The 27,203-nt window shown below is 34.4% G+C and overlaps 2 protein-coding genes across 2 annotated transcripts in view; one reads left to right on the forward strand and one right to left on the reverse strand.

Moving 5' to 3' along the window:
* Positions 1–11,079, reverse strand: part of LOC111048641 (annexin B9) — a gene marked incomplete in the record, with an annotated part of 71,567 nt that extends 60,488 nt beyond the window's left edge. Inside the window, 4 exon segments of the mRNA XM_039440244.1 lie at positions 1,593–1,681; positions 6,112–6,316; positions 9,554–9,748; positions 10,831–11,079. Of these exon segments, the coding sequence (XP_039296178.1) occupies positions 1,593–1,681; positions 6,112–6,316; positions 9,554–9,748; positions 10,831–10,887 (546 nt within the window).
* The window catches only part of LOC111061708, a 58,243-nt gene continuing 38,818 nt past the window's right edge, over positions 7,779–27,203 (forward strand). The window contains exons 1-3 of the mRNA XM_039440243.1: positions 7,779–7,949; positions 17,557–18,383; positions 25,763–25,859. Coding sequence (XP_039296177.1) covers positions 7,929–7,949; positions 17,557–18,383; positions 25,763–25,859 — 945 coding nt within the window. The 5' untranslated portion in view covers positions 7,779–7,928. The remainder of the gene's footprint in view (positions 7,950–17,556; positions 18,384–25,762; positions 25,860–27,203) is intronic.

Consider the following 27,203-nt stretch of genomic DNA (forward strand, 5'->3'; position numbering starts at 1 on the left):
TGTAACTAAGTAACTGATTAGATAAACAAGGAGATTTGGAAAGGAACTTTGTAACTGGATTTAACATGGATATCAGTGCATGTATCAACAAGTAACTCTACTATTAACGAATTGAAATTTAAATTGAAAAATAAATGTCTTGGAAATAGAACATATCCCAGGCCTGGTTGGACCATGTGGTAATCCCGTCCTGTCCCCAAACCTATGGATTGGGGTACAGTTAAGATTTAATTCACAAAAACGTCAACAGCCCAAAAGCAAGTCTATTAATTTGCACTAACCTTGGAACTGGCGAGGAAGTGGACTGTATCTCGTGTGTAGAAGCTACTGCTAACGATAGCCTGTCTTTATGCATAGGCCTATATGATATTGTACATATATCACGAAACGAACCGAGGTAATTGTGTTTAGCTCGAACGCCACGGAAACAGGAGAAACGGAACGAAACAATGTTGACTTCTCGAGCACGCTTCTTGAAGTGCTGGGTTGGAAGATAAACGGGGAGGATGAAGGAGGGGGGAGGGAGAGAGGTTATCTTGCCTCTTTGGGAGAGGGGAAAGGGGAGGAAAGCACAAACCAAATCAACCTGCAATCAAGGCTGCCAATCCTCCGCTAATCCACCACTTTATATTGTTTAGAATTATGTTTTTATTCAGAAATAGAACTTTGTCAAAGTGAGTTGTTCAACTGTTCAACATTTGAGTGGCTGATCAATTTCCGGTGAAAAATTAAGTCTGCATATCGATTACACCGATATTTTCTATCTCATTGATATCTTGAATATCGAATTGAAGATTCGCTTTTTTGATCGAGAAAATTGTAATATTACACAATACTAACATGGAAAATAGTGTTCAAACAAGTTATATTGTGAGAACCTGCACCAGTTATCAACTTAAAGGCAATACTTATCAGTATTCCGGGAACCCAAATGGACGCCTCAGCTCTCAGTTCCCACAAATGGTGATGCATTTTTTTCAGTCCCGCTCAGACCATCGTAGCATAAGGTACTCCACAAGTTATATTTGAATTATTAATTCACATGTATACTGAATTATTTAAAGTTTATAATTGTGAGCCAATGTCAATCTCTTCTTAAAACGTGAATCTGCAAGGCTAAGAACTTATCTGGCACTATCGGTAGGACGGTCATGGTTAATTAACATAACTATTGGTTTTTAAACCATTAACAATCGTCTAAAATAAGGACCTTGCATTCGTGACATCTGAGAAAGTGGGGTAAATTATCAAATTGTGACACCAACATTGCTAAAGTGTAGTGGATATTTAACTTTGATATTATAACCATAAAATTACTATACTACAGATAATGTCCAACTTTGATATCATCTTTGTGGAAAGTGCAGCATCATCTCCGCTGGAAGGACATCAGGAGAGCATTCTCCTGCACATTAATTCTTCTTGCATTCTGCAAAGTAGGCTTTCTTATCCGTAGCATTATGCCAGTAAAGATTTATTTTTAAAGAGCAAATCGACAAGGCTTTAAAGTTATCTCACATCAAATATCAATGTGTATTAAAACTAGAATTTCCTTTCATGATTAAATAAATAGATTTGAACTTCTTACTCACGTTATATGAAGTCAATTTAAAAACAAATCCAGCCAAATCAGTTTCGCCTAAATGTTTGGAAATGTCCATAGCCATCTCTTGGTTATATTCTGGAAAATAGATTAAAGAATTCATTTGAACATTTGCTTATTATTTATTGTACATTTAATGTAAAAATACTCTCCATTTGTTATAATGATAATAATATTAATAATAATGATAATAATAATAATAATAACAATAATAATAATAATAATAAGTCTCGAGACTGAGGAGACTTTTGAAGACTCAGCTAAATCTATCTATATATATAAAAGGGAAATGGCACTCACTCACTGACTGACTGACTGACTCACTCACTCACTCACTCACTCACTCACTCGCAGAACTAAAAATCTACCGGACCAAAAACGTTCAAATTTGGTAGGTATGTTCAATTGGCCCTTTAGAAGCGCACTAAGAAATCTTTTGGCAATATTTTAACTCTAAGGGTGGTTTATAAGGGTTTAAAGTTCGTCATTTAGCATGTATATTCTTCTTCTCCCAATCTCTTAATTATAATATTGAAATGTCCATATCATATGTTATTATAGATCTATAATCTAGAGAGAGTACCTCTTTGAAACAGTTGTTAACTGGTAACTAAATTGATAATTTTGTCAGGTTGGCATTAAGTTGAGTTGACTTTGTTAGGTTGGCACCAAGTTGAAGATTGAAATGCATTCATCGCGGAAAAATTGATTGGGCACTGCTACTTCAATCAGAGCTATTCCTGGGAATATTATATTACTAGCCATCAGAATCGCTTCGCTCGCCATATCCGTTTAGCCAGACATTTAGTCTGGACCCCCGACTGGATTGTCCTAACATATGATAAAAACGCTCAAATGAAAAATGCAGGCGAGCGAAGCGAGCCTGCTGATCTCATTCATGGACGATCCAGTCGGGGGTCCAGGGGGCGGAGCCCCCTGGCTAGACAGATATGGCGAGCGAAGCGAGCCTGACAGCTAGTGGCAATAATATGTTCAAGGCCATCAACACTTATGCAATACCTGTGCTGACTTACTCATTCGGTGTTGTTTGTTGGACTGCAACTGATTTGGAAGATCTTATGAGATCAACAAGAGTGCTCCTCACTAAGTTCAGAGCTCATCACCCCAAGGCCTGTATAGAGAGCCTCATATTGCCAAGAAAGAAAGGCGGGCGCGGGCTCATTGATATAAAATGGGCTTGTGAGAGACAAATCAGAAGCATGAAGACATACTTCATGGAGAAGGAGGGTGGCTTGTATGCAGTGGTGAGAAAAGCTGATAAAGGGTGCACTCCACTTAATCTTTCTGAGCTGCCTACTGCGGACTTTAAAACCAACAGACAGCATGAGAGTGAGATTCTGGAGCAATGGAAGTCGAAGCAGCTTCATGGAAGGCATGCATTTGCCTTATCTCAGCCTGGAGTTGATGAGGAGGCTTCCAATGCATGGCTTTGGCACAGGGACCTGTTTATTGAAACGGAAGGATTCTTGGTGGCAATACAGGATCAAGTAATTGCAACAAAAAATTATCAAAGGCATATAATGAAGCTGCCTATAAATGATGATTCATGCAGACGTTGTGGCTTGGCACCTGAGACTATTCAGCACATCATGTCTGCATGTCAATATCTGGCAGCTACTGACTATTTAAAGCGCCACAATGCAGTAGCTGGGATCTTGCATCAGGACCTTGCTCTGAAGTACCAAATCATCAATCAGAAGCTGCCCTACTACTTGTACAAGCCATCCCGTCTTGGAGAATGAGACACATAAGTTATTTTGGGATCGGTCGGTGCTGACAGACAGAACAGTTGCTCATAATAGGCCAGATATCATCCTCATGGATAAGGTAGCCAAGGAAACAATACTAATAGATGTTGGCATACCATGCTGCCACAACTTGGACCAGTATTATAATGAAAAGGTCTCCAAGTACCTTTCCTTGGTTGCTGAGATCAAGGATGTCTGGATGCAAGAAAAGGTCACAATTGTTCCTGTCATTATATCCATGGTTGGAGTTGTAACTAGAAAAGTGTCAGCAAATCTTTGTCAGATGGGAATATCGAAAAGTGCAAAATATGCCATGGAAAAAGCAGTTGTTCTCAGCACAGCATCCATTGTGAGATCATTTTTGAACATTTCAGTTTAGTAATGCACCAAAGTCTTGCCAAAGGCCGACTTTGACTGCAATAAACACTCACTTGTCATGTGATGAATGAAATGATAATAATAATAATAATAATAGTGATAATAACAATAATTATAATAGTCATTTTCAATGTTCATAATATGAGCATTATAATATAGATTCAACAGATACATATTTCCAAATGTAGAATGTAAAAGAATGTTATCACTGGTAATAATGATATATATTGTAACGTATTTAAATTTGGATGGATAAATAAAAATCCCTAGTTTAAAGATTTATAGGTCTAAGTGGAGTAATAGGCTAATATCGCCAAAGATGATAACGTTAAAGATTAGATAATATCAGACATCCTGGCTAAATTGTACAACAGCCTAATAGAAATGGAAATAATTTTTGCTACCGGTATAATATTATATAAAATATTGAAAATTTGAGGTTAGGCATAAAACATCTACTGATCGGCGACCTAATGATTGACAACGTAGAATCTGACCAAACACCTTGGCAGAAATTTATTGTGGCAAAACAGTATGCAACTTGAGGAACTAAACGTTACACGTGGCTAATTGTTGTAATTTAGGAATCAATCTATAACCTTTATAAAATTACTTGGCATGTAAAAGGCATATTAAAAAACCCCAACAAAAATAATTAAATGTATTAAGGAAGTAGGAGGTTACTGGGTGCATGAATACTGTAATAATTTGCATGCACCAATCAAATAGTGGCAATTGATAGGTGGCAATAGTGAGCCAGTTCAAATATATTTGTATATATTTCTACAAATGATAAAAATTTGTAAATTATTGTTGTACAGTTTATATATTGTATACGGCCCGAAGGCAAAGAGATTATGAAAGATGTAACATAAGTAATGATTTAATAGTTTGGTACGATCTATTTGAGCCTTGAATGGCGGAGGAACAGAATATTTAAATTTTATGTAAATTTGGAAATCGGAAATGAAAATTGTAAAAATGAGAGAGGAGAACCTCCACTCGCCTGCCAACTACCACCATGAGAGGTCACCAAAAATTATAGAGCGCAATACCTTACTGTACCTTTTAATAATTTAAAGTTAAATTGAATTACTAAATTTTCTCATAAGACTTTGTGATGCTAATGTAAAGCAAAAGTCATTATTGAATAATTTTATAACCCCTTGGAAGAGACGACTCCGGCTACAATAATCCAGGACCACCAGGAGTTTGGGTCGACACCAGCAGCTCATAGAAAATTCTGGCACGTGAGTGAAAAATATTGAAATAGTGATAGGGCGCCCTCAGTGCTTCGAAATTAAATAAGAATCAAAGCTAGCTCGTCGAAAGGGTTTTTTATAAATTAAGAATTTGGTAAAAATACTTGCGCAAGTAAAGATAGTATAAAAGGTATTTTATTAGATAGTAACGAATCAGTCCATATATCAAATGATCCATCAATCAGAGAATACTAAGATCTAGGCTGTTAATACATTATTTATATGATCATTAATTTCTACAATGTAATTTGCGATAATTTAATGTAGCTCTGATTCACTAGATGAGTTGATCTATCTATTCCATCAGGTGCCGAATCTCGCACCCCGAGATAAAAAATATATTTATTACAAAGAAATCTATTAGAAACTATAGAATTTAATATATATATTTGGATTACTAGTTTGTCAATTTATCATGCTGACTTAAGAATTATTTAGATTCTGAATAGAATCGTCCAAGTTGACAAGTATCAGCAAGCTGATATCGAAGCTGCATGCAAATAAATGCATATGATCATAAAATGAAAGCACATGGTAGCGTTTCGTGCTATAGAACTTAAAGAATAGTATTGGCCTGTGATATTTTATTGATTTCAATTATTGTTTTGTCTTATATTATATATTTCTGTCGCTCTATATATTTTTGCTCTGATTTATTTTTGAGATATTTGTTAATATATGTATCAAATTTTTTATGGTGTATGATTTATTTTTTATTCCCCTATACTGTAGGATATAAGCTTTATATATATATATATATATATATATATATATATTTTTTTTTTTTTTTTTTTTTTTTTTTTTGATAGATTATGAGTATTATTGTGGAAGCTCATATCTGGGCCTATAAAGATTTTTATGAGACTGTATCCTATTAAAAACCACGACCAAGCAGGAGGCTAATCGTTATTTAATTATAAAAAATAACGTGACAATATTGTATCAGAAAATATATTAAATATTGGTGAAATATTCTATTATAATCAGTATTCATGAAGATTCCCCTCAACGGAGAACTACCAAGAATAGATTAGCAAATACAGTACCTACCTAATAAAGATTGATGATAAAAGATTAAAAAGTAGCTCTATGGATGTACCTTTTTTATAAGCGATGCTAACATTTCTTAGCATTTCGGAACTACTAGTTATTATAATTGACAAGTAACCATCAGAACCATCTTTCTTCACAGATCGATTTATCCTGCTGGCCAAGAATTCAGGAGTAGTCTTCAAAATTTCCAACATATTTTTGTCACTGTCCTTTCCTCCATCAAAGTACTTTCCAATGTCTTTTTTGAAATCCTGCAACATCGTTTTTCAATTTTAAATCTCACCATAAAGAGGCTTGTGGTCCTTCCATGACTGAACACTATATAATAACTTTGTTGTAGTCTGGATATAGACACTATGTTTCTACGTAAATATTTGAGAAACACCCACAATAACAGTATGAAATTTCATGGAACACCTCAAAAAATGAAAATCTGATTTAATCAACGACCAAGACTTTCAAGCCACTAATCTATTGAAACAATTTGAGATACTAGTCTCTGTTGTTACACCATTATCAATAGTTTACTAGAGATTAAAAGGTGTAAAAATTGAAGCTGATAACACAAATTGTCTCAATTTGTGTTATCTGAGATATAAATTGTCGCAAATTGATTTTTTTGAAAATTCAAAGTCATTTTATCCAATATGGTTGTGTACCACATTACCTTCACAACACGGAAAATTTCTATAGCTCTGAAAATATAAGCTCTAAATACAGTAATACAATACTGCAGTTAGGGCTTGATTACACATACTACACATTTACTACCGTATATATTTTGTTAGCTCAAAGACAACTTACTTATTTATAGATTATCATGGAAAAAATTGTAACATGTTAGATTTTTAGCTTCAATATTATCAACAAAATGCTACACCTGTTCACTTTTTTAATGTGAATTTGTTTTTATGAATAAGTTTTCTTCATTTTTGACCAAGCGAAGTGAGGTCTAAGATTCAAGTCGACGGTTTGGCATTTCTCTTAATGTTAAAATGTTTATAAATGTTTATATGTTGCTCATTTACGGCGAAACGCTGTAATAGATTTTCATGAAATTTGACAGGTATGTTCCTTTTTTAATTGAGCGTCGACGTATATACAAGGTTCTTGGAAATTTTGCATTTCAAGGATAATATAAGAGGAAAAAGGAGCCTCCTTCATACGCCAATATTAGAGTAAAAATCAGACTATAGAATTATTCATCATAAATCAGCTGACAAGTGATTACACAGATGTGTGGAGAAGCCAGTCTATTGCTGTATTTCCATAAGGTCTATAGTTTCAATCAGGTACTTGTGGATGAGAATACTGCGTGAGGTCTACTGCTCAAATAACTACTAGTTTTAAACTTTATAAAATGAAATTTCAGAAAGTGTTAGTGTAAATTTTTAGTGATAAAACTTGAAAAACTCAATATTATAACCTATTATTAACTTGAGTGTAAATAAGAAATGACATTGGGTAATACGGCAAGGCAGAGCATCCAAAAGGATATCTCTCCCAATTAAAATCTTATAAATGAATAAATAAATTTTTATTCATATGATAAAGTATTGATAAATAGACTGAAATAGATCAAATAGAACTCTATGATGAATTGCTGGGAATAAGCTAGATTGTAAATATTTGCCAATTTCCAATTTAAAAAATCTGGAGTGGCACACTCGCACAACTTTCCTTGCCGCTATGAAAATTTATCACCTGACGGCTGACGCTAGTGTTCACGCATATCTCTAGTCTACTATTCAAAGATCTGAGTCAGCTGTTGACAGGACAATAACTCTGGAGACCACTGGGGCAAGGAAAGTTAAAACACTTTTGAAGTGGAAACACTTTTTGAGCAGTTTCCTCAGTCTGGAGATGACCAACGACAGTCAAAGAGTAAGTATTTTCACAAATTCAGAAGAACAGAAGACCCAAGAAGTGGGGAGCAAGTGATTCCCCGACAATATCATCCCCACCAAGAACTGATGGCGAATCTACAAACAAGGTAGGAGACAATCTTCAATTTGAGGTGTCAACAAGAACCCGAACCCATTTCTCCAATCATATTGAGTAATGTTGATAACTACAACGAAATCACTGATATTTGCCAACAAGCCAACTTCAAATATGAAAATGAGAATAAACTTTATTCTGCCTTTGATTAATACAGCAGTTGAATACAATCATGGTTTCAGAATTATACTAGCAGCAATTTTTCATAGACGCTGCCAATATAGAGCTACAATGATGAACAAGAAACAACTAAAATTAATAGTTTGAATTAATAGTGGGGAAGATTGAATAACAGCAAAGTAATTTACCAATCAACAGAAGGGCTTGTTTTTTCAAGAAAGAAGTATATAGATCAAACTTCACTGCAAGAAACACAACAAAATCACAAACAATAAACTCAAATCTATAAGAAACAATAGAGAATAAATACAATAATAGAGACTAAATAGAAACAATAATCTTGAAGAAACAATACCATATTTTTTATGTATTTGAACACAACATGCAGTCGATTACTAAGTAAATATTAAAAACTTTTACTTACTGATGACTGGAGTACTTTCAATCGTCTAGCGATCATTTTCAACAGTGTAGACCGGAAATGTTTTGATGGTTAGGAAGATTTGTGGTGTTTATTATGTAATCAAAAAGTTTGTTGGATTTGAAATTCAGCTGTTCATTTAGTATGTTGTTACTGTCTAGGATGGTGGCTTTATAAATTTCAAACTGTTCGGTTTTATTCAATTCATGTCCATTTCTTTTTACTTCAATATTGTGAGGTTGGTATCTATGTTTGTGTAGGAGTGCCAGGTTTCATTTAAATGTGTTGCAAAAGCTGATTCTGTTTTTGTTTTATGTGCGTTGATATGTTCTTTAAATCTAAGTTTGTATGATCAAAACCAAAAATATGCTAATGGCCACCCTCACCCCCAAAACCACCGACAACACCAACAAACACAACCTCCCTGGGGTATATAAGCTAAAATGTAGCGATTGTGAAAAATTCTATATTGGCAGAAGTGGACGATCATTCAAACTTAGATTTAAAGAACATATCAACGCACTTAAAACCAAAACAGAATCAACTTTTGCAACACATTCAAATGAAACTGGGCACTCCTACACAAACATAGATACCAACCTTACAATATTGAAAGTAAAAAGAAATGGACATGAATTAAATACAACAGAACAGTTTGAAATTTATAAAGCCACCATCCTAAACAGTAACAACATACTAAATGAACAGCTGAATTTCAAATCCAACAAACTTTTTGATCACATAATAAACACCACAAATCTTCTTACCATCAAAACATTTCCGGTCTACACTGTTGAAAATGATCGCTGGACGATTGAAAGTACTCCAGTCATCAGTAAGTAAAGGTTTTTAATATTTACTTAATAATCGACTGCTTGTCATGTTCAAATACATAAAAAAAGTGTGTTTATACAAAGCAGCTCGGAATGGATCAAGAAACCATCACCTTTACTAGATCACTCTTGGTATTTTCATATGCTGCTCCTATCTCCAATCGCTGTGAGATTGTTTTGCTCATAAGAATATCGACGATTTTATCCTTATTGTCTGACGATGATTTCTCCATCGCTGATATTATTGCATTAGCGTCATCTCCAGCATTGAATGGTAATGCTATGATGGATGGCCCTGTTGAGGGGCGCTACAACAGTAACAAATCAAACAAAACAAACAAGCAAATCAATTCAAATTGAATCAGATCAAATCTTCAAGCACAAAGATAAAAAATCTGGTGTGGCGTATTCACACAACTTTCCTTGCCGTTATGATAATAATTGATCACCTGACGCTAGTGGTTACGCAGATCTCAAGTCGAGTATTTAAAGATCTGAGCCAGCTGGTGACAGGACAATAACGCTGGAGACACACGAGGTCTGCTATCTCTTCGTAGTGAATGATTTAATAGAATCAAAAGTTGCCAACAGTTTGCAATTGAATAATCACATTTTCTCGAATTCCGAGCCAATTCCCATTTTTAGCTGAATATGTTACTAAACATTAATTGTAGAGATTTTCATGCTCAATCCTTTCCACATGAAATTTTTTGTTCAATTTGTATCTGAAGACTGATAATTAGTAATCTAAAATCAAACTTTGCATAGATGGGGCGCAGCTCCTGAAATTTTTACAGGTGAAAATGTTACTGAACATTTATTGTAGAAACTCTCATGCTCATGCTCAATCTTTTCTACTTGAAATTTTTTGCTTAAATTGTATCTGAAGCCTGATAATTGGGAATCTAAAATCAAACTTTGCATAGATGGGGCGGAGCTCCTGAAATTTTTACAGATATGGGTATTGTGGCAGTTGAAAGAGCTTATCTTTTTTGGACTCAGGGGACCTTGAAACATATAGAAGTTTAGAAATTGGGGTACCTTAATTTTTTCGGGAAGCAATACTTTCCTTACTGTAAAGTAATAGGGCGAGGAAAGTAAAAAATACATCTGAAGGAATAAGTTAAAATTGTTCAAGATCATTCCAATAGTGAGATACATGATTGATTTTCACGTACCGTAGGCCTATAGTGTCAGTGGAAATGATAGAGAGGCAATATGCCAATTTTCCTTCCTCATCGCCTTCTATTTAAGATAGACAAGATCCAAGATATCCTGGTAATTATTGTGACGTGAACCTCCTCAAATTAAAAGGTGTTTGAACAGAAAATATTATATTGGTTAATAATAAACTAATACTTTAAAATATTTCTTCTGAAATTCTACTCACACATTCTCCATAGTTGAACGATAGAATACAAGTGATTATAATCACAGATAACTTCATAGCTTCTCAAAAAAGTATTATTACAATTAGCAATAGTGAGATATAGGTATGGATAGATAACTTAGTCGTATGTTTCAAATTATACAGAAAAAATGTGAACTGTTGAACGTTAGATAGGTTCAGACTGGAAAGACACTCTTGTAACTCGTCTGTGATAAATCAATTCAACTCTTTTCATTGAACGAATAGCGCTCAATCATTTCAATGTTTGATTTGAGTTTAGCAAAAATAGCATCCAATCTGAAAAGTAAACGAACTCTCTACAACAATCAGTCAATTTCAGTTGTTGTGTTGATTTCTGTTCATACATGAAACAATATTCAATAATTATAAATTTATTCGGCGTTATCAGAGTTTCTGGCTGGCTTGGTTACTAGCTATGATATTGAAATTTTGAACCTCCAATGGACGTCATACAAAAAATATTGAATAACAGAAAATGAATATGAATATCCCTCCTAGCAATTCCAGTGAAAGAACTCAAGAATATTTCTTTGCAACAGGCAAATCCAAACCATGTGGCACAAAGTGGCTATAGAGAACATATTAAAAGAGAAGCGTTTGTAGCCATCTGTAGAGGCTTCAGAGATCACTACTAGATAGGGAAAAAAATATTTGCAACAGAATTCTTGAAGCTTAAACCTACTGAAAAAAAAGTTTTGTCACTAATTCCTTACTTTCCTAGTTGTGTCTATCTATTTCAACGGGTGTTATCGTATTACTGAGGAAAATTCATGTTATCCAGGAATAAGGACGTTTGATCATCTCAGAAAATTACCCTCGCACGTCGCACTTTGCATTTCCAACCCATAAGCAAAAGCTTCATGTTGGCATTATCAGCAATAGAGAAAAAGGAATACTTTTTCAAACTCTATGAGTTCATCCACCACAAAGAAGAACCGTTTTGGAATATGAATATTTAGATACTGAATTCAGTCTTTTCCATATTTCACAGCCAAAAAACAATTAGATCAAATTATAGCTCTGGATCACCTTGGAATAATAGTACAGAAATTAACTAAAAATAGATATGAATGCACAAAAACTTGTAATTTTGCAAGATTATTACAAACGACATCGCTCCTTGTAATTGGGGTTGATTTCACGGTATTTAAGACATTTTCAGCCATCATTATTGGGGAGAGTCACCTTTAAATTACAACCCTTCAAGGTACAATTAGTTCAGTGAAAGGGGATGATAATTACAGAGAAAAGTAGGGACTAAAAATATACATCAAGGGGATAAAAGAGTTTTTTTGGAACTTCTTACATCAGTGGACAATCCTCCAAGCATCAGGCCACTGCAGTCAATAGAATATACAAAACAAAACACAGATCACACTTTTCACAATATTTGAGAAACTATGGAGAATATCTGAAGCGTTTTCTCTGGAGCTCACTGACTTTTCAAGCTCTCCCAACTACTGAGATCTCTTTAATCAAGTTTGTAGTATTATCAAAGATCTTAATAATTGATTGAAGACAATGGAAAATCTGAATAAGGTGAGTAACAGCCTAGAATAAACAATCTATAGCAAAATGTAATGTATAGTGGTACAGGTTTAATGCAAAAAAAATGTTTGAAGAAACACTAACATGCAGGCCAGTGTGTACCTGGAGCTAGACAAGAAATCTAGATAAGAGCTACAGTGAGGTCCACTTTATAATGGAAGTGGATAAAGATAGAAGAACTGCGTTGCCGTTTGTCTACTTTGATTATATTTATAGATTGTTAAAAAAGAATTTGGCAATGTAGCGTAGCAAGACAATATGATGCCATCTGTTTTGCCTAATAATAGACAAGAAAAGCAACACCAATGTTAATCGTATACTGCCATTATAACGTGGACCACACTATAGATCTCTCATCGAACGTTAATTAGAGCTCAATAAATCTTCAGTAAGTCAAAGGTTCCAAACTTTGAGGAAATGATTTGAAGGTTTTAAGTGTCAAATACTAGGGCTGACTTTATGCAGTTATTTCTTTGAAAAATACTCTTCTAAAAAATCAACTGAAGATATGCCTTTTCTGTAATGCATATCGAGTGAAGAATTCTCAGTTCTAACGTGGTACTGAGTCACTGACATAAGTTACTCGCGTTTATGTGCTACTCTTAAACATGGGTTGGTTCAAAGGATGGAGGATTCTTAGCAAAAGATACCAATGTATTAGTGGATGAATGTTCTTTTAGTATCTGGGGAGTGCGAGAGCTGAACGAGCGACAAGCTTGAGATATTGAATTGATTGATTGATTGAGTACTTTATTTATGTAGATTACAATATATACTGGCTTATACACTTATATACATATTAGCTTGCATACATACAGCAAAATTATAAATGAATTTACAAAATAAAAAATTAAGAAAGTAATTATTGAGCTGTATATAATATGAAAAAGAACAATTTGTAATAACTATAGATAAAATAGATAATATTGATAATATTGTTATGCATCTACATAAATTGGCAGAGCTTTGGACATATCAATGTCCATTCTTTGGAAAGAATATTCGAAATACTCTTCCCACTAACTCTCTACCAAACAATGTATCAATAATGTATGTATTGAACGGAGAGAGCTGGGAGAAATTGATAGGATCATTAGTATAGCCTGGTGATATTGATCTCAGCTGATTGAGGAGTTTAACACTCAGTGCCGGTTGCACAAAAGCCGGTTAAATTTTAATCGTGATCAATTTCATGAGAACTAATCAGAGAGTCTTATTCCCAAAAAAGCCTTCTCTTATTGGCTCCCGTAAATTCAATCACGGTTGAAATTTAACTGGCTTTTGAGCAACCAGGCCATAGAGTAAATGTCTTTAGGAATCTTTGGGTTTTTATTAACTGACTTCAATAATGTAATCTTCTTTTCATTTTTTTTTTTTTAATAATTTGTAATAATAGACAACTCCTGGCAGACGGCCTGGAGGCCATTGTTGTGGGGAATTTATCAAGTGATTATATTATTTTTGTTGTTGGTGTCAATAAAGATTTTTTGAATTATTATTATTTTTATTGTGTGGTACTCTTCTTATTCAATTTTGATTTTTATATTGTGTTTTTGTTTATTAGCGATTGCTATTTTTCATTCATTATTAAACTTTTGATTAACGGATGTATGACAAATCCAGCTACAACCGTTAAAGAAACCCATCACTTTCCGTGAGGAAACAGGAAAGGCGTAAGGTGAATGCATACAACAACAGCCGTCTGTAGGCTGATGAGTCAAGAAACTGAAGACATTGATCTCCTTTCAATCAAAAGTTCTGTTCTGTCAATATGATTTTTCCTGCTATTGCGCAATAGTCAGTCAATTCAAATCGAGAATTATATATAGTTTATTCTTCAAGTTTGAAGAGTATTGAGACGAAATCTGCATTGTCTCTTCTGAAAAATCAAAGAGAGTCGCCAAGAAGCAATAATTCACGAAGTATTGGTTGGCTCATATTGTAATTCTCAATATTCTAGCAAGTATAAAAGTCAATTAATCAAATTCAAGGATATGGTAGTAGGCAGGCCTGTTTGTAGTGAAGAAGTAGCTGAGATATTCAAGTCAAGATCAGCACTGTGACCTCTAATAATTATAGAGTGGGAAGGGAAGGGAAGGTGGTCAGTGGCTAATGGCTATGATCGGTTTGCAACAGCGGACAAAATGAAGATCTCATTCATTTCTTGGTTAATTCAAGATTCATAAGTAATGGGAGAGGAATCTGCATCACTGAGTGTTCAAGTGGAAGAATGAAAATTACTGTCCAAACTTCGCCACGTTACCAAATAAGATGAAGTTATTCCTAGTGGAAAGTTGTGTGTATATTTTTGGCTTCAAAATTTTCTGAAATAACTTAATTTATTCAAAGTGCGGTGATATTAAGTGCAATATTTGACTTTAATTTGGTACTTTAATCATTCTAAATTCAAAATTTTTAGCTCATATATATTTTTGGACAGAACTTTGAACTTCAACTTTCCTCAGTAAGAGCATAACCTATTTTTTCGGACATTTATTTATTATTTATCAAAATTTGGGAACAGAATAGTTTTGGGCTATGCCTTTTGTTCTATCCCGATCATATTCATATGATTTGTAGTTATATCAACAAATAAATAAGTAGATAAATTCTTTTTTATTGTTTCCTACTCATTTGTTTTTACTTTCCTTGCCCTATTACCATAGGTAAGGAAAGTATTGCTTTCCGAAAAAAATTAAGGTACCTCAATTTCTAAATTTCTATACGTTTCAAGGTCCCCTGAGTCCAAAAAAGTGGCTTTACTTTCCTTGCCTTATTACCATAGGTAAGGAAAGTATTGCTTTCCGAAAAAAATTGAGGTACCCCAATTTCTAAATTTCTATACGTTTCAAGGTCCCCTGAGTCCAAAAAAGTGGTTTTACTTTCCTTGCCTTATTACCATAGGTAAGGAAAGTATTGCTTTCCGAAAAAAATTAAGGTACCCCAATTTCTAAATTTCTATACGTTTCAAGGTCCCCTGAGTCCAAAAAAGTGGTTTTTGGGTATTGGTCTGTATGTGTGTGTGTGTGTGTGTGTGTGTGTGTGTGTGTGTGTGTGTGTGTGTGTGTGTGTGTGTGTGTGTGTGTGTGTGTGTATGAGTGTATGTGCGTCTGTGTACACGATATCACTCATCTCCCAATTAACGGAATGACTTGAAATTTGGAACTTAAGGTCCTTACACTATAAGGATCCGACACGAACAATTTCGATCTGATGCAATTCAAGATGGCGGATAAAATGGTGAAAATGTTGTCAAAAACAGGGTTTTTCGCGATTTTCTCGAAAACGGCTCCAACGATTTTGATCAAATTCATACCTAGAAAAGTCATTGATAAGCTCTGTCAACTGCTACAAGTCCCATATCTGTAAAAATTTCAGGAGCTCCGCCCCATCTATACAAAGTTTGATTTTAGATTCTCAATTGTCAGGCTTCAGATACAATTTAAACAAAAAATTTCGGATGGAAAAGATTGAGCATGAAAATCTCTACAATTAATGCGTCCTGCAACATTTTCACCTAAAATTGAAAATAAGCTCGAAATTCGATAAAATTTATTAGCCAATTACAAACTGTTGGCAACTGTTGATTCTATTAAATCATTCACTATTGAGAGATAGCAGACCTCGTATGTCTCCAGCGTTATTTTCCTGTCACCAGCTGGCTCAGATCTTTGTTTATAAGTAGACTTGAGATGCGCGACAACACTAGCGTAAGGTGATCAATTATCATAACGGCAAGGAAAGTTGTTTGAGTGCGCCACACCAGATTTTTACACATGGAAGATGAATTCGGAGAAGTTGACATTGAGTGTTGGCTGTCCAAATCCAATCTAAAATATCGGGGCACCGAGCTTCGCTCGTTATTTCCATTTATTGATAAACAGAACCATGGCTTACTTTAGATTATGGCTTACTTACTCTATCCATAGTAGGCTGTGACAGAACACAATTATTCTCTAAAATGATCGTGTTTATATTTTACAGCTGGCTATACGAAAGTCTCAGCTGTTTCAGCCAAGGATGAATTATCCTGTTAGGGCCGTTTGCACAGTCAAAGCTTAAACTCGATTTGATCAGCTGGTGGCTTAAACTCAAAATGAAACACATTATAACAAACTAGACTTGATACGGAATTAATCAAGATTAAAATAAAATTCAGTTTAAACTGTCACTGTGCAAACGGTCCTTCATGTCCTTCAGCGAGTTTTCCCAAGGATGAGACCTAGTGCAATCGAATTTTTATATCATGAACCTACTATGTTCCAATTTCGTGAAAATCGTTAGAGCCGTTTTCGAGATCCGTTCAACATAAATAACCAGATAACCAGATATAAAAATATAAACATATATACAGAAATTGCTCGCTTAATATAATAGGATATCAGTCACATTTTACTGAGAGTTAATTGAGTTTATTGAGCAGGAACAACCGAAATTGGTACCTTGCTATTTCAATGAATATAGCTATGAGAGCTTCAAGTCACTCCATCCAATTTTCTAATAATCTAGTCAATTTAATTCAAGCACTATGAAGTACATTCTCGTTGAGAACATGTTACAGACCAATCAATCATATTCCTATTTTTCATACACTAATTCACTATTTTCAAAATCTAATATGAAGTATTTCGTTGTATTAATTACATTTTTGCGTTGGCTGATCACACTACTGGAAACATGATTAGTGATTTTCTGAGAGTATTCATTTATTTTTGACTATAGTTAGGTCCACGTTATAATGGCAGTTGAGGAAGATAGCAGAACAACGTTGTCGATCCTCTGTCTTGGCAATGCCTTCTATAGACGGTAGCAGATACAAGTTTATTGATGTAATATTAACTGTTCATTCTCGTTTAAAAGAATCAATTATATTTTATTAAGCAATAAATTATATTTCTCAATAATTTCATAACGAATTTTAATGATAAAGATAAAATATTTTGTTAATTAATTATCAATTCCACATTGTTAAAAGACGACGATCAAAGCAAAGCGAGAAAGAGATAGCGCTATCCGTTTTGTTGAATGATAGACAAGGATAGCAATACCATTACTAATCCAACACTGCCATTATAACGTGGACCTCACTTTAGTTACTTTTTTCTCTGAGGAAGAAATGTGTTAGACTCATTTGTTTTTTTTTTTTTTGTTTTGCAGATCGATGACAAACTCAAAGAAGCAATGCACGACATTCTGGTGAATCTGGAGTCAGTCCAGTTCTACCCAAACAACTCAGTTGGTTTCAAGGGAAAACTGCTCTACCTGGTCATGCTCTGTCTCACTCTCCAGCCGGCGGCCGCCATGTTGGAAAACTGGAGCGACTGGAATTTCAATTCGCGCGTTTCTGCAATAGACAACCTCACTTATTGCACGGGTGTGCTATGCATGCTCATTGACATCTACCTCATGCCACACAAGACAAAAATCTTTTCAGACATCATCAACTCAGAGTTTACCCTGGACAGAGAAGGGAGAGAGACAGAGGAAGCGACTGAGAAAGGGTGTTGGGATGCGTATTCCAAGGAAAAACGCCAACTAGTCCAAGAAATGACGGACACAGGGTACACTGTTGTCAAAATGGCTGGAGCTGTAGTGAAATACTTCTTCATCGGCCATTTCATCATCCCCATCTACGGCCTGATTTCATATTTCCTCAAATCTGACCCTGTAGAATCTCTGCCACTGCTATTCAAATTCTACTCCCCGTTCACCCTATCACTAACTGCCAAAAACATTTTCGAATACATCCTGATGTCCATCTCTCAACTGCTCTATGTGTACTATTCGGCCGCCATTTTGGCAACAGCCATTTTTCAAATGCAGATGATCTGCTTGTGTCACATACGTGTCGAGATGAAACTGTTTCATTTGAATGTGAAACTGCTGAACGTGTGTTGCAGGCGAGGTTCCAGTGGAGAAAATGCGCAAGATGATCTGAAGCAGTTGATGAGACAACTTGTCAGACATCATCAAATCATATTCGTGTAATAGAGCTTATTCTACTTACAAAAATGTATTTACATAGAATCATTTTTCCTCCACCTATAATCTAAAAGCTAACTTACATTTAGAGAATTTATCTCACACCAAATTCACTACAACCTACTTCCTCACCTATCAGTTCCACTTCAGTCTCTCGAAACTGAACAAACTCTAGAAGAAAATCCCAGATTTAGTCAACAAATGATGCCTCAACCCTCAACCTTCCATATGAAAGCTTACCTTAGCTAGCTCCATCTACAGTCTACACCAAACCTATTTCCCTCTTTCCCTCCACCTTACTATCTGCAATCACATTTTACTAATCTAGAATCCTGAAATGCATTACTTTTCTTTTGTTTCAGTTCCACTTTTGTCTTATGATGTGCACATACTACTTCACCAATATACAAACCAAAGAACTTCTAGCCTAGTACCAATCAAATCCATTATCTATAAAACGCCATAAATTGGCTGGCCACTAACTAAACGTAATGTCCGAGTAGACTGTCCGTGCAATACATGTCCGTACAATGTCCGTACATGTCAGATAAGACGGTATAGTCGAAACCGTGAACTCTATACTCCGTACAAAATTACTTCTGACTTGGAGGAGTAAGCGAGGGAGATCAGCCAATTACAGTGATGGATAGTTAGTTTATATCTTTATTTCACTGAGTTGTGTTCTTTGTCAAAATAAAGAATGACTTGATTTGATTTGAATATGTCGATTAGAGTCAGTCTACTCAATGCTTTCAGAGAAGTAACTTCGTAAGTTAAATATGAGCACTTTAATATTCACTAGAAATTAGAGAATGCTGGGCGGTTCAGAACGGCAACATCACCGCTGTTGTATCCCTACCACTGTGTGCCTTCTCTGCTGCGCATATCCCTCCCAAGTCAAAAGTAATTTTGTACGGAGTATAGTGGCTGCGGCTTCGACACTGAAAAACCGCTGAACAGGTGAACAGAGAAGAATTATTTGCTCGTCTGACAGTCGTGTTGCACATGTGGAACGTTATGTTAGTGGCCAGCCCTAATAATAATTTATTCCTTACTGCTGTAGGTACCGGTGAACCGAAATATTCTTAGTACGAAATAGTCTTAGTATGCTACGTCATTTTGACGTCACCGGGCATGCGCAGAAGGCCGAAATAGAAATAGTAGTCATGCGCACTGGTCGAAATATTCTTAGTATAATGACGTCATCAAAGACGTCATTGCGCATGCGCTGTACAGTTCTACACCATCACAGTAACAAGTTAATGCTCACGCACGCGAGTCCGCGTGATCAGTGTTACCAACAATAGAACCTCTAAACTATAATTTCCCTATGGATTCCTACAGCAAGATTTCTTCCCTAGCAATAGCTTGGCTCAACATCAGATCATTACTGTAGTAACTCAAAAAAGCTGTACTCAAAAAGCTCTTATGTTTCTACTCTAGGGGAATTATCTATTAGAAGTGAACTATAAACAATCAATATTCATTTGATGAATTAATAGATTACTTTGGCATTTCTTCCCACCTTACCATTCATCAAATCGATTTTTAAGGCTAAATAATTTTTTTTAAGGAAAATATCAACTTATTTCGAGTTGATACAGTAATGCATAGGAAGTTGAGTTCAATTTTTCTACTTGATATCATCTGGTGAAATTTAAACAATATAACATTTCTATTTGGAGATTGATTAATTAGTTTATTGATCACATTAGCAATTATTAGTTTCATATTTCATTTCAAATTAAGGGTCATGTTGAGGGTCTCAACCAACTTATTTTTTAATTCCTCACACTAACCTTTCAAATCAATGTGAAGCGACTGTATTTGAATTCACACCATTCTTTTACAATGGATGATTATTATTTTCAAGGGTGCCCAGGGGATGCATATTACATGGGGGGGAGAGTTTCTTAATTCAGTGGGGGGAGGGTGCGTTCACCCGTGTTATCATAACAATAATTTCAATCTTTTAATTTGTTCCTTTCAATAGCTTCAATGCTTCACATTGAGTTGTTTGGCTATTGTAAATACCAACCAATATGTGGAATGTGAATAGATACTATAGATATTATAGACTAACATGATAGAACATAATTTCGACTTAGATTACATCATCATCAGTATTTTCAATGTCCCTTTGAATGATATTCTATTGATTTGGAATGTTTACTCAAAATCAAGAGGAAGAAGACTTTCAATGATATAGAATGAAACACATGTTGCAATCTATTATTATGACAATAATCCAAGGTTATGCTCCACGAAGTTCCATGATGATTCTGCAATTAAATATTCACAATTGCATTTCTTTTGTTATTCCAAATTCTCCAATAACTCTTCAGTTAATAATCAATTAAAATATAATTATATGAGGATTTTTAATATTATCATTAATAATTAGAGCTTACCCATAATATTAAAATTCATATTCATAATCATATTATGATGACTGCTGCAATAGATTAAAATATCAATATTTTGATATCCTTGTCTTTTCAAGTTTTCTTCAATTTTTAAATGAGAGAGTAAGACTTTTAAAGATACAGAAAAATTTTAAGACTTTCAATATACAGAGTATTGAATACAGACTTTTGAATACCGATTTCCATTCAAGATGATTCACTGAAGTTTATACTTTTGACCAAGCTTGTACTTGAAATCGTTTTGGATAGGGCCTATGAGATACGTAGGTTTCACTCCAATTGAAATTTCGTTGGGTTACTAACACCCCTCTCCCGTCTATGCGTTCTTGAAATTCTTGGGTTATCTCTAAATCAATAAAATTCTTGTGTGGGGGTCCCAAAAAAGCTAGTGATGTAGTATGACTGACGAAAATTTGTATAGATGGGGGGGAGTGTGTGTAGAAGCTATTTTTTTTTCTGAATTAATTGTTGTTGGGGGTAAGGGGTTAACCGAGTAAAGCAAGTTTGATAATGATATTGATGTATTGCGAAAATCATTACTTCAATACTTCAGTATCTTATCATTTAGAACACTTTATAAAACTTTAATAGCCTACACTTGATAATACTCGATAATACTTTAATATACTTAGCAATACACAAAATTATGGTGGAGAGGCTACTGATCCATGACAGATGGCAATCATAAGTGTGGTGATTTAAATTTCGACAATGTATAGGATGTATTGGGCCATCTATACATGGTCGAAGACTCAAGATAATACACTATAGCTCTCTGGAATCGACATCCACGAGAATGACATTCACAAATATTATTTAAAACGACCATAAACTAGAACTTCGCTTTGCTCTTTGAATCTTTGAATAGGAAATAGAATTAGTGTTAAGAAGCCAATCTAATAAATGAATTCTATATAATAAGAAGCCAATTAATTGTGATAGTGTGAAATTGAGTGGGTATTATTGCAGTTGTTTTTTGTGTATCAGGTCTAAACCTGAGTGTCTTTCTAAGCAAGAGTGTCTTTTGAACCTCATGTCTAAGAAGTAAGATAAGAAAGAAGTAAGGATAAGAAGTAAGAACTTTAGTTAGTTTTTAGTTCTTGAAGACCTAAACTTTATTTTAGTTCTTTGTAATTAATATTCCACGTTGTGCCATGAAGATTAACTAAGTCATGGTATGAAGAAATTCTCGGCGACATAATTTGATATCCGGTGTGAGGTGAAGAGGTTTATAGAACACCTCCACCGGTTACAGATTGATATCTGGTGTGAGGTAAATTGGTTTATAAATACCTCCACCGGTTCATTACAAAAGACCATTCTAGTATTCAATGTATTGATATCACTGCGACTTTGATGTTGCCTCTTCTTACAAATAAATACTACCCTCTCAATGGAACAGTTGAAGAAAATGTTTGCAAATTGGCTAGGGAAACAATAGTCCCATCTGTCTACTCTCAGAATCCGAAGAAACTATACTATAGTGTGAGGGTCAGCTATTGTTGTAGATATTCTTATTGTTATGAATATTTGACACTTTCCTTCGAAACCTTCCAGATTGTAGACTGGACAGACAATAAGCCCTTGTGAGAAAAGCTCATGTTCCTTCCAAAAAGAGTTTCAGCTAGAAAAGGTTTTGTTATGGAATACGTTTGAACCTCCGATAACATCACCCTATGTTTTTGGCGACCCATTTCCCTCTTAGCAGGTCACTTTCGACTCATTTATGTAATTCGAACAAGAATGCAGCTTTCAAAGCCAAACAGCAATACACACATGGATACAAGGAACTTCTTTCCTTTTCAAAGAAGTTGAGTGAATATTTCAAGATGATAATACAATATCGTCCATATATGATTTGCTATTAATAAGGATGGAGTAGAGAATTACAATCATATTACTTCCTCTTATAATAATATTCATTCGCAAAGTTGAAATAGATCTTTCCTGTTAAATCTATGTTAAAAAATGTTAATTATCTCGATTTCCGAGTTTCAAAAATGGCTATGAATAACTTTTTGTGGAATCTATCGATTGGAACTCAACAGCTATGTAATCAGGGTGATTCCCCCTGCCTAGAACTGGGGTTCTCACCTCTCAAATATTCAAATTCAGTATTCTTTTGGTGAAAACGTGAATTATCTCGATTGACGAGTTTAATCAAGCCATAAATACTTCCGTATTCAATTTTTTCCATTAGAACTTACTGGTTCTGAATCTACGATGACCTCCTCTTCATGGAACTTTCATAATCGATGATCTATAAGCATATTTTTGTGCTCATCTGACCAAAATACACTTATCTTGTGAAGCTTGGAAGAGCATTATTTTTTTGAATTCTGTTATTCTGAATATTTTCATGGAACTAATGTCATAACTCATCAGGAACTGTAGAACTATTGATTCTACATCCAGAACAGTCAATTTTCGATGTACTTCTGGAAAATGCTCTTCCAACTTCAAACTGGCCTTGATGATTAATAGTAAAATCAAGCCCTGGCTTATCTTCGACCTCTATTATTCGTAGTTTTGCATGCATAAACTCTCAATAATTCGTATATTCTATATTTAATTCATACATCAAGAATCAAGGGAGAGAAAGATAATGATTACAGTGTGGGCTAATGGCTAACTAATTGAGTTGATTGAATATTTTTTTAATCAGCTTATAATTCTGAAATTTTTCATCTGCCATTTTAAAAATATGTTATTAGATATTTCATCTCCCAATTAACGGAGTAGCTTGAAACTTGGAACTTAAATTCCTTACACTATAATGATCCGACACGAACAATTTCGATCAAATGCAATACAAGATGGCGGCTAAAATGGCGAAAATGTTGTCAAAAACAGGGTTTTTCGCGATTTTCTCAAAAACGGCTCAAACGATTTTGATCAAATTAATACCTAATATATTCATTGATAAGCTCTATCAACTGCCATAAGTCCCATATCTGTAAGAATTTCAGGAGCTCCGCCCCATCTATGCAAAGTTCGATTTCAGATTCCCAATTATCAGGCTTCAGATACATTCTAAACAAAACATTTCTAGCGGAAAGATTGAGCATGAAGAACTGCACAATTAATGTTCAGTAACATTTTCACCTAAAATTGAAAATAAGCTCGGAATTCGAGAATATGTTATTATTCAATTGCAAACTGTTGATTCTTTAAAAACATTCACTATAAAGAAATAGCAGACTTCGTGTGTCTCCAGCGTTATTGTCCTGTCACCAGCTGGCTCAGATCTTGGAATAGTAGACTTGAGATGCGCGTAAACACTAGCGTCAGTTGATCAATTTTCATAACGGCAAGGAAAGTTGTGTGAGTGCGCCACACCAGATTTTTTAAAACTTTTAATAGCTTGGCTGGTGTCTTTCCAAGAATTAGTTTTTTCTTGATGCAACACTGACATGAGTATAAATATGTTTATAAAGAAGCAGATACATAATAATATATAGATTCAGCATTATATACATATACATTTTTTCTCTTTTCGATAATTAGAATCGTGAATACCACATGTGAGAGATATAAAGTTGAGTAGTAATGGTTTTTAAAACATTCATATAAAAATAATAATGATAGCCTACATTTTTTGAATATTCCAGATAAATTGTATTGGTTGTATATTTTTGTTCACATTGGTTTGCAGACGTCACGGAGTGCAAGAGATTTTTAATTAATTCTGGACTCAAAAATCAATGGATTTTATTTTGTATAATTTAAAATCAAGTTATAGCAATTTATGTAATTTTTTTAGTAATGATGATTATTTTATTTTTTCTGTAAGTTTACCACGAATACTGGTTAGAGTGATCAACTTAGTTCCTATTTTTAAACAGTAATTTGCTATGCTTTTGTGAAAAGGAATCTATAAATTTCATTTATTTTTTCATTTTAAACATAATTAATTTCACGAGAACCTATCAGAGAAGCCTTCTTTTATAAGAGGCTTTCTCTGATTGGTTCTTGTAAAGTTAATCACGGTTTAAATTTAATCGGCTTCATCTGATTTTGAAGCTTCTCTTCAATTAGATTGATAATTAAGTTTTAACTGTGTTATAACTCTCAATATAATGTCATAACTCTCATAACACTGTTAAAACATAATAATCACTTGATATGATGTATTGAGCAATGCCTTTGGTTTTATTAGGGGAATTGATTTGGAGCTTTTATTTGCATACATTAATATACTTCATAGGTAGCGAATAGCAAGATGGACCCTGTTGTCATTATATTTTCAAATGGCTGCAAGGGACCATTCCGTTATGCACTACCATTCTGGGTAAAAGAGGATCTTCGAGCAATAAACGTTCCCTTTTAGGTTATCTTACTGTTGGTTATGGATACTCGGCATTCTGTGCGACGTCATAGTTCCTAAGAATATTCTGGTGACGTCATAGTGACTAAGAATATCACTGCATGTGTATGCGCGTGCGTACGTTGCCCTGTGACGTAACGTACTAAGACTATTTCGTACTAAGAATATTTCGGTACACCGGTACAAATCTAAAATTCCTTTATCTAATAGTAATATTATTGCTTATACCTAACCGCGTGTACACTAGCGTAAGGTGATAAATTTTCATAACGGCAAGGAAAGTTGTGTGAGTGCGCCTCACCAGATTTTTTTTGAGTAAAGTTGATGGAAAAGATGAATTCGAATTTCGAACTAACAGTTTACCCTGTTGGCAATATTCGTAGTAGCAGGAGTCTTCGGAATGATTTGAAGCATTTGATTTGGATTTTCGTTTTATAATTATTATCAATGAAATATGTTTGAATATTTCAAGTAACGGTAGGCCTATAGTAGTAACGGTATTCATGAAATTGCTTATAACCCATATAGAGTACATAATGTTGACGATATTTCTATGTGGAATTTCATTGATAAGAAATCCGTCCTTGGATTTCAACTACAATTTATTAAAATGTTGTTTCTTTTCTAGGAAAGCAGCAAAGGTGAATGAAGGTTTCAAGTTCCGTTTGTTCTACTTCAATATGTATATTTGCCTTCAAGTATGTCTGGCTATATTCATATTCTTGGTAAGCTCTAGGGTAGCCGCCTAGTGAGGAGGTAGTGGTACAGGTAAAGGTAAAAGGAGAGGTCGAGATAAAGGTATAGAGGTAAATCTATGTAGAGGTACTTAATGTAACACGAACTGTATTCATCCACGACCATGTTAAAATGTAAACATTACAAGATCACAATCAACCCCATAATAGAGGCCTTTTCACAATGGATTTTCAAAATTATAATAAATGTGAACGACGTTTCTGATGCTGACAGCAGGTTTCAGTTTATCATGTTTAAACTTTGACAAGTTTTCAATTCGTCAAGTTTTCAGTACGTCAAATTTACAGTATGTCAAGTTTTCAATTCGTCAAGTTTCAGTTCATCATGTTATCAGTAAGTCAAGTTCTTATTTCGTCAGGTATTCAGTTTGACGAGCTCTCAATTCGTCAAGATTTCAGTTTGTTTATTGCTTCCAGTATTTCAAGTTTACTGATCACTATCTCTGAGTAGCTTTTTAGGCTAGTTCGTTGATAAATATATGATTTCTAATCTTGCAAATAGTCAGCCATGTGATATTTTGCTTGATTGGTCGTAGATGAAGTAGTGCTTTAAAACTATAAAAACTAGGTATATGGTCTTTAAAGCACTTTTGAGATGCTTAGACACGCGTTCGCTCGCTAAGACCGCTTATTTCTGTCTTTACTCTACATCTAATATTCGTTGAAGACCCTTATTACAAAACTGTTGTATAAACTATACTATTGTGTTTCATTGAGGTACCTCAGTTTGTCAAGATGACCTCTAATATTTCCAATTTTAGTGATCATAATGTGAAATATTCTTCTATGTTTGGAGTAGTGTAAAAGGATCCTTTTACACTACTGTTTGGTTTTGATGCATCTAAATTTGAAAATCTACTTTGTAAAAATTATTGAGGACTGAAAATATTTTGATGTGAACAACTACAAGACGTTATCAATATAATATTATCCACATATGGGATTTCGGGTTTGAATAAACAATCAAAATTACTGATTAGAAGAAATCAATATTAAGGCTACTCGCTTGCTGCTATGAATCAATTTTGTGATAAAATAATTAAATAAAAGAAAACACCTACCTTTTTGAAGATGGTTTCCTGCTTGGCAATCACTGATAACGCGACGTTGAATTATTATTTAAAAATCAAAATAAGTGAACTAGTAAATTGGATTCAGATCCCGTCTCATTCAATGATACAATTCTCTTTAAACTGGTTTAATGGTTTCCTGCTTTTGAGAGATTTACTCAATCTGCAATAGTCGGTACAAATTTTTCCCTTATTTCGAGTGTCATGCTTGTGAACATCTTTATAAAAAGGCAAATAGGGTAAT

Source organism: Nilaparvata lugens, chromosome 13 (genome assembly GCF_014356525.2).
Source record: "Nilaparvata lugens isolate BPH chromosome 13, ASM1435652v1, whole genome shotgun sequence".
NCBI classification, from domain to species: Eukaryota; Metazoa; Arthropoda; class Insecta; order Hemiptera; family Delphacidae; genus Nilaparvata; species Nilaparvata lugens.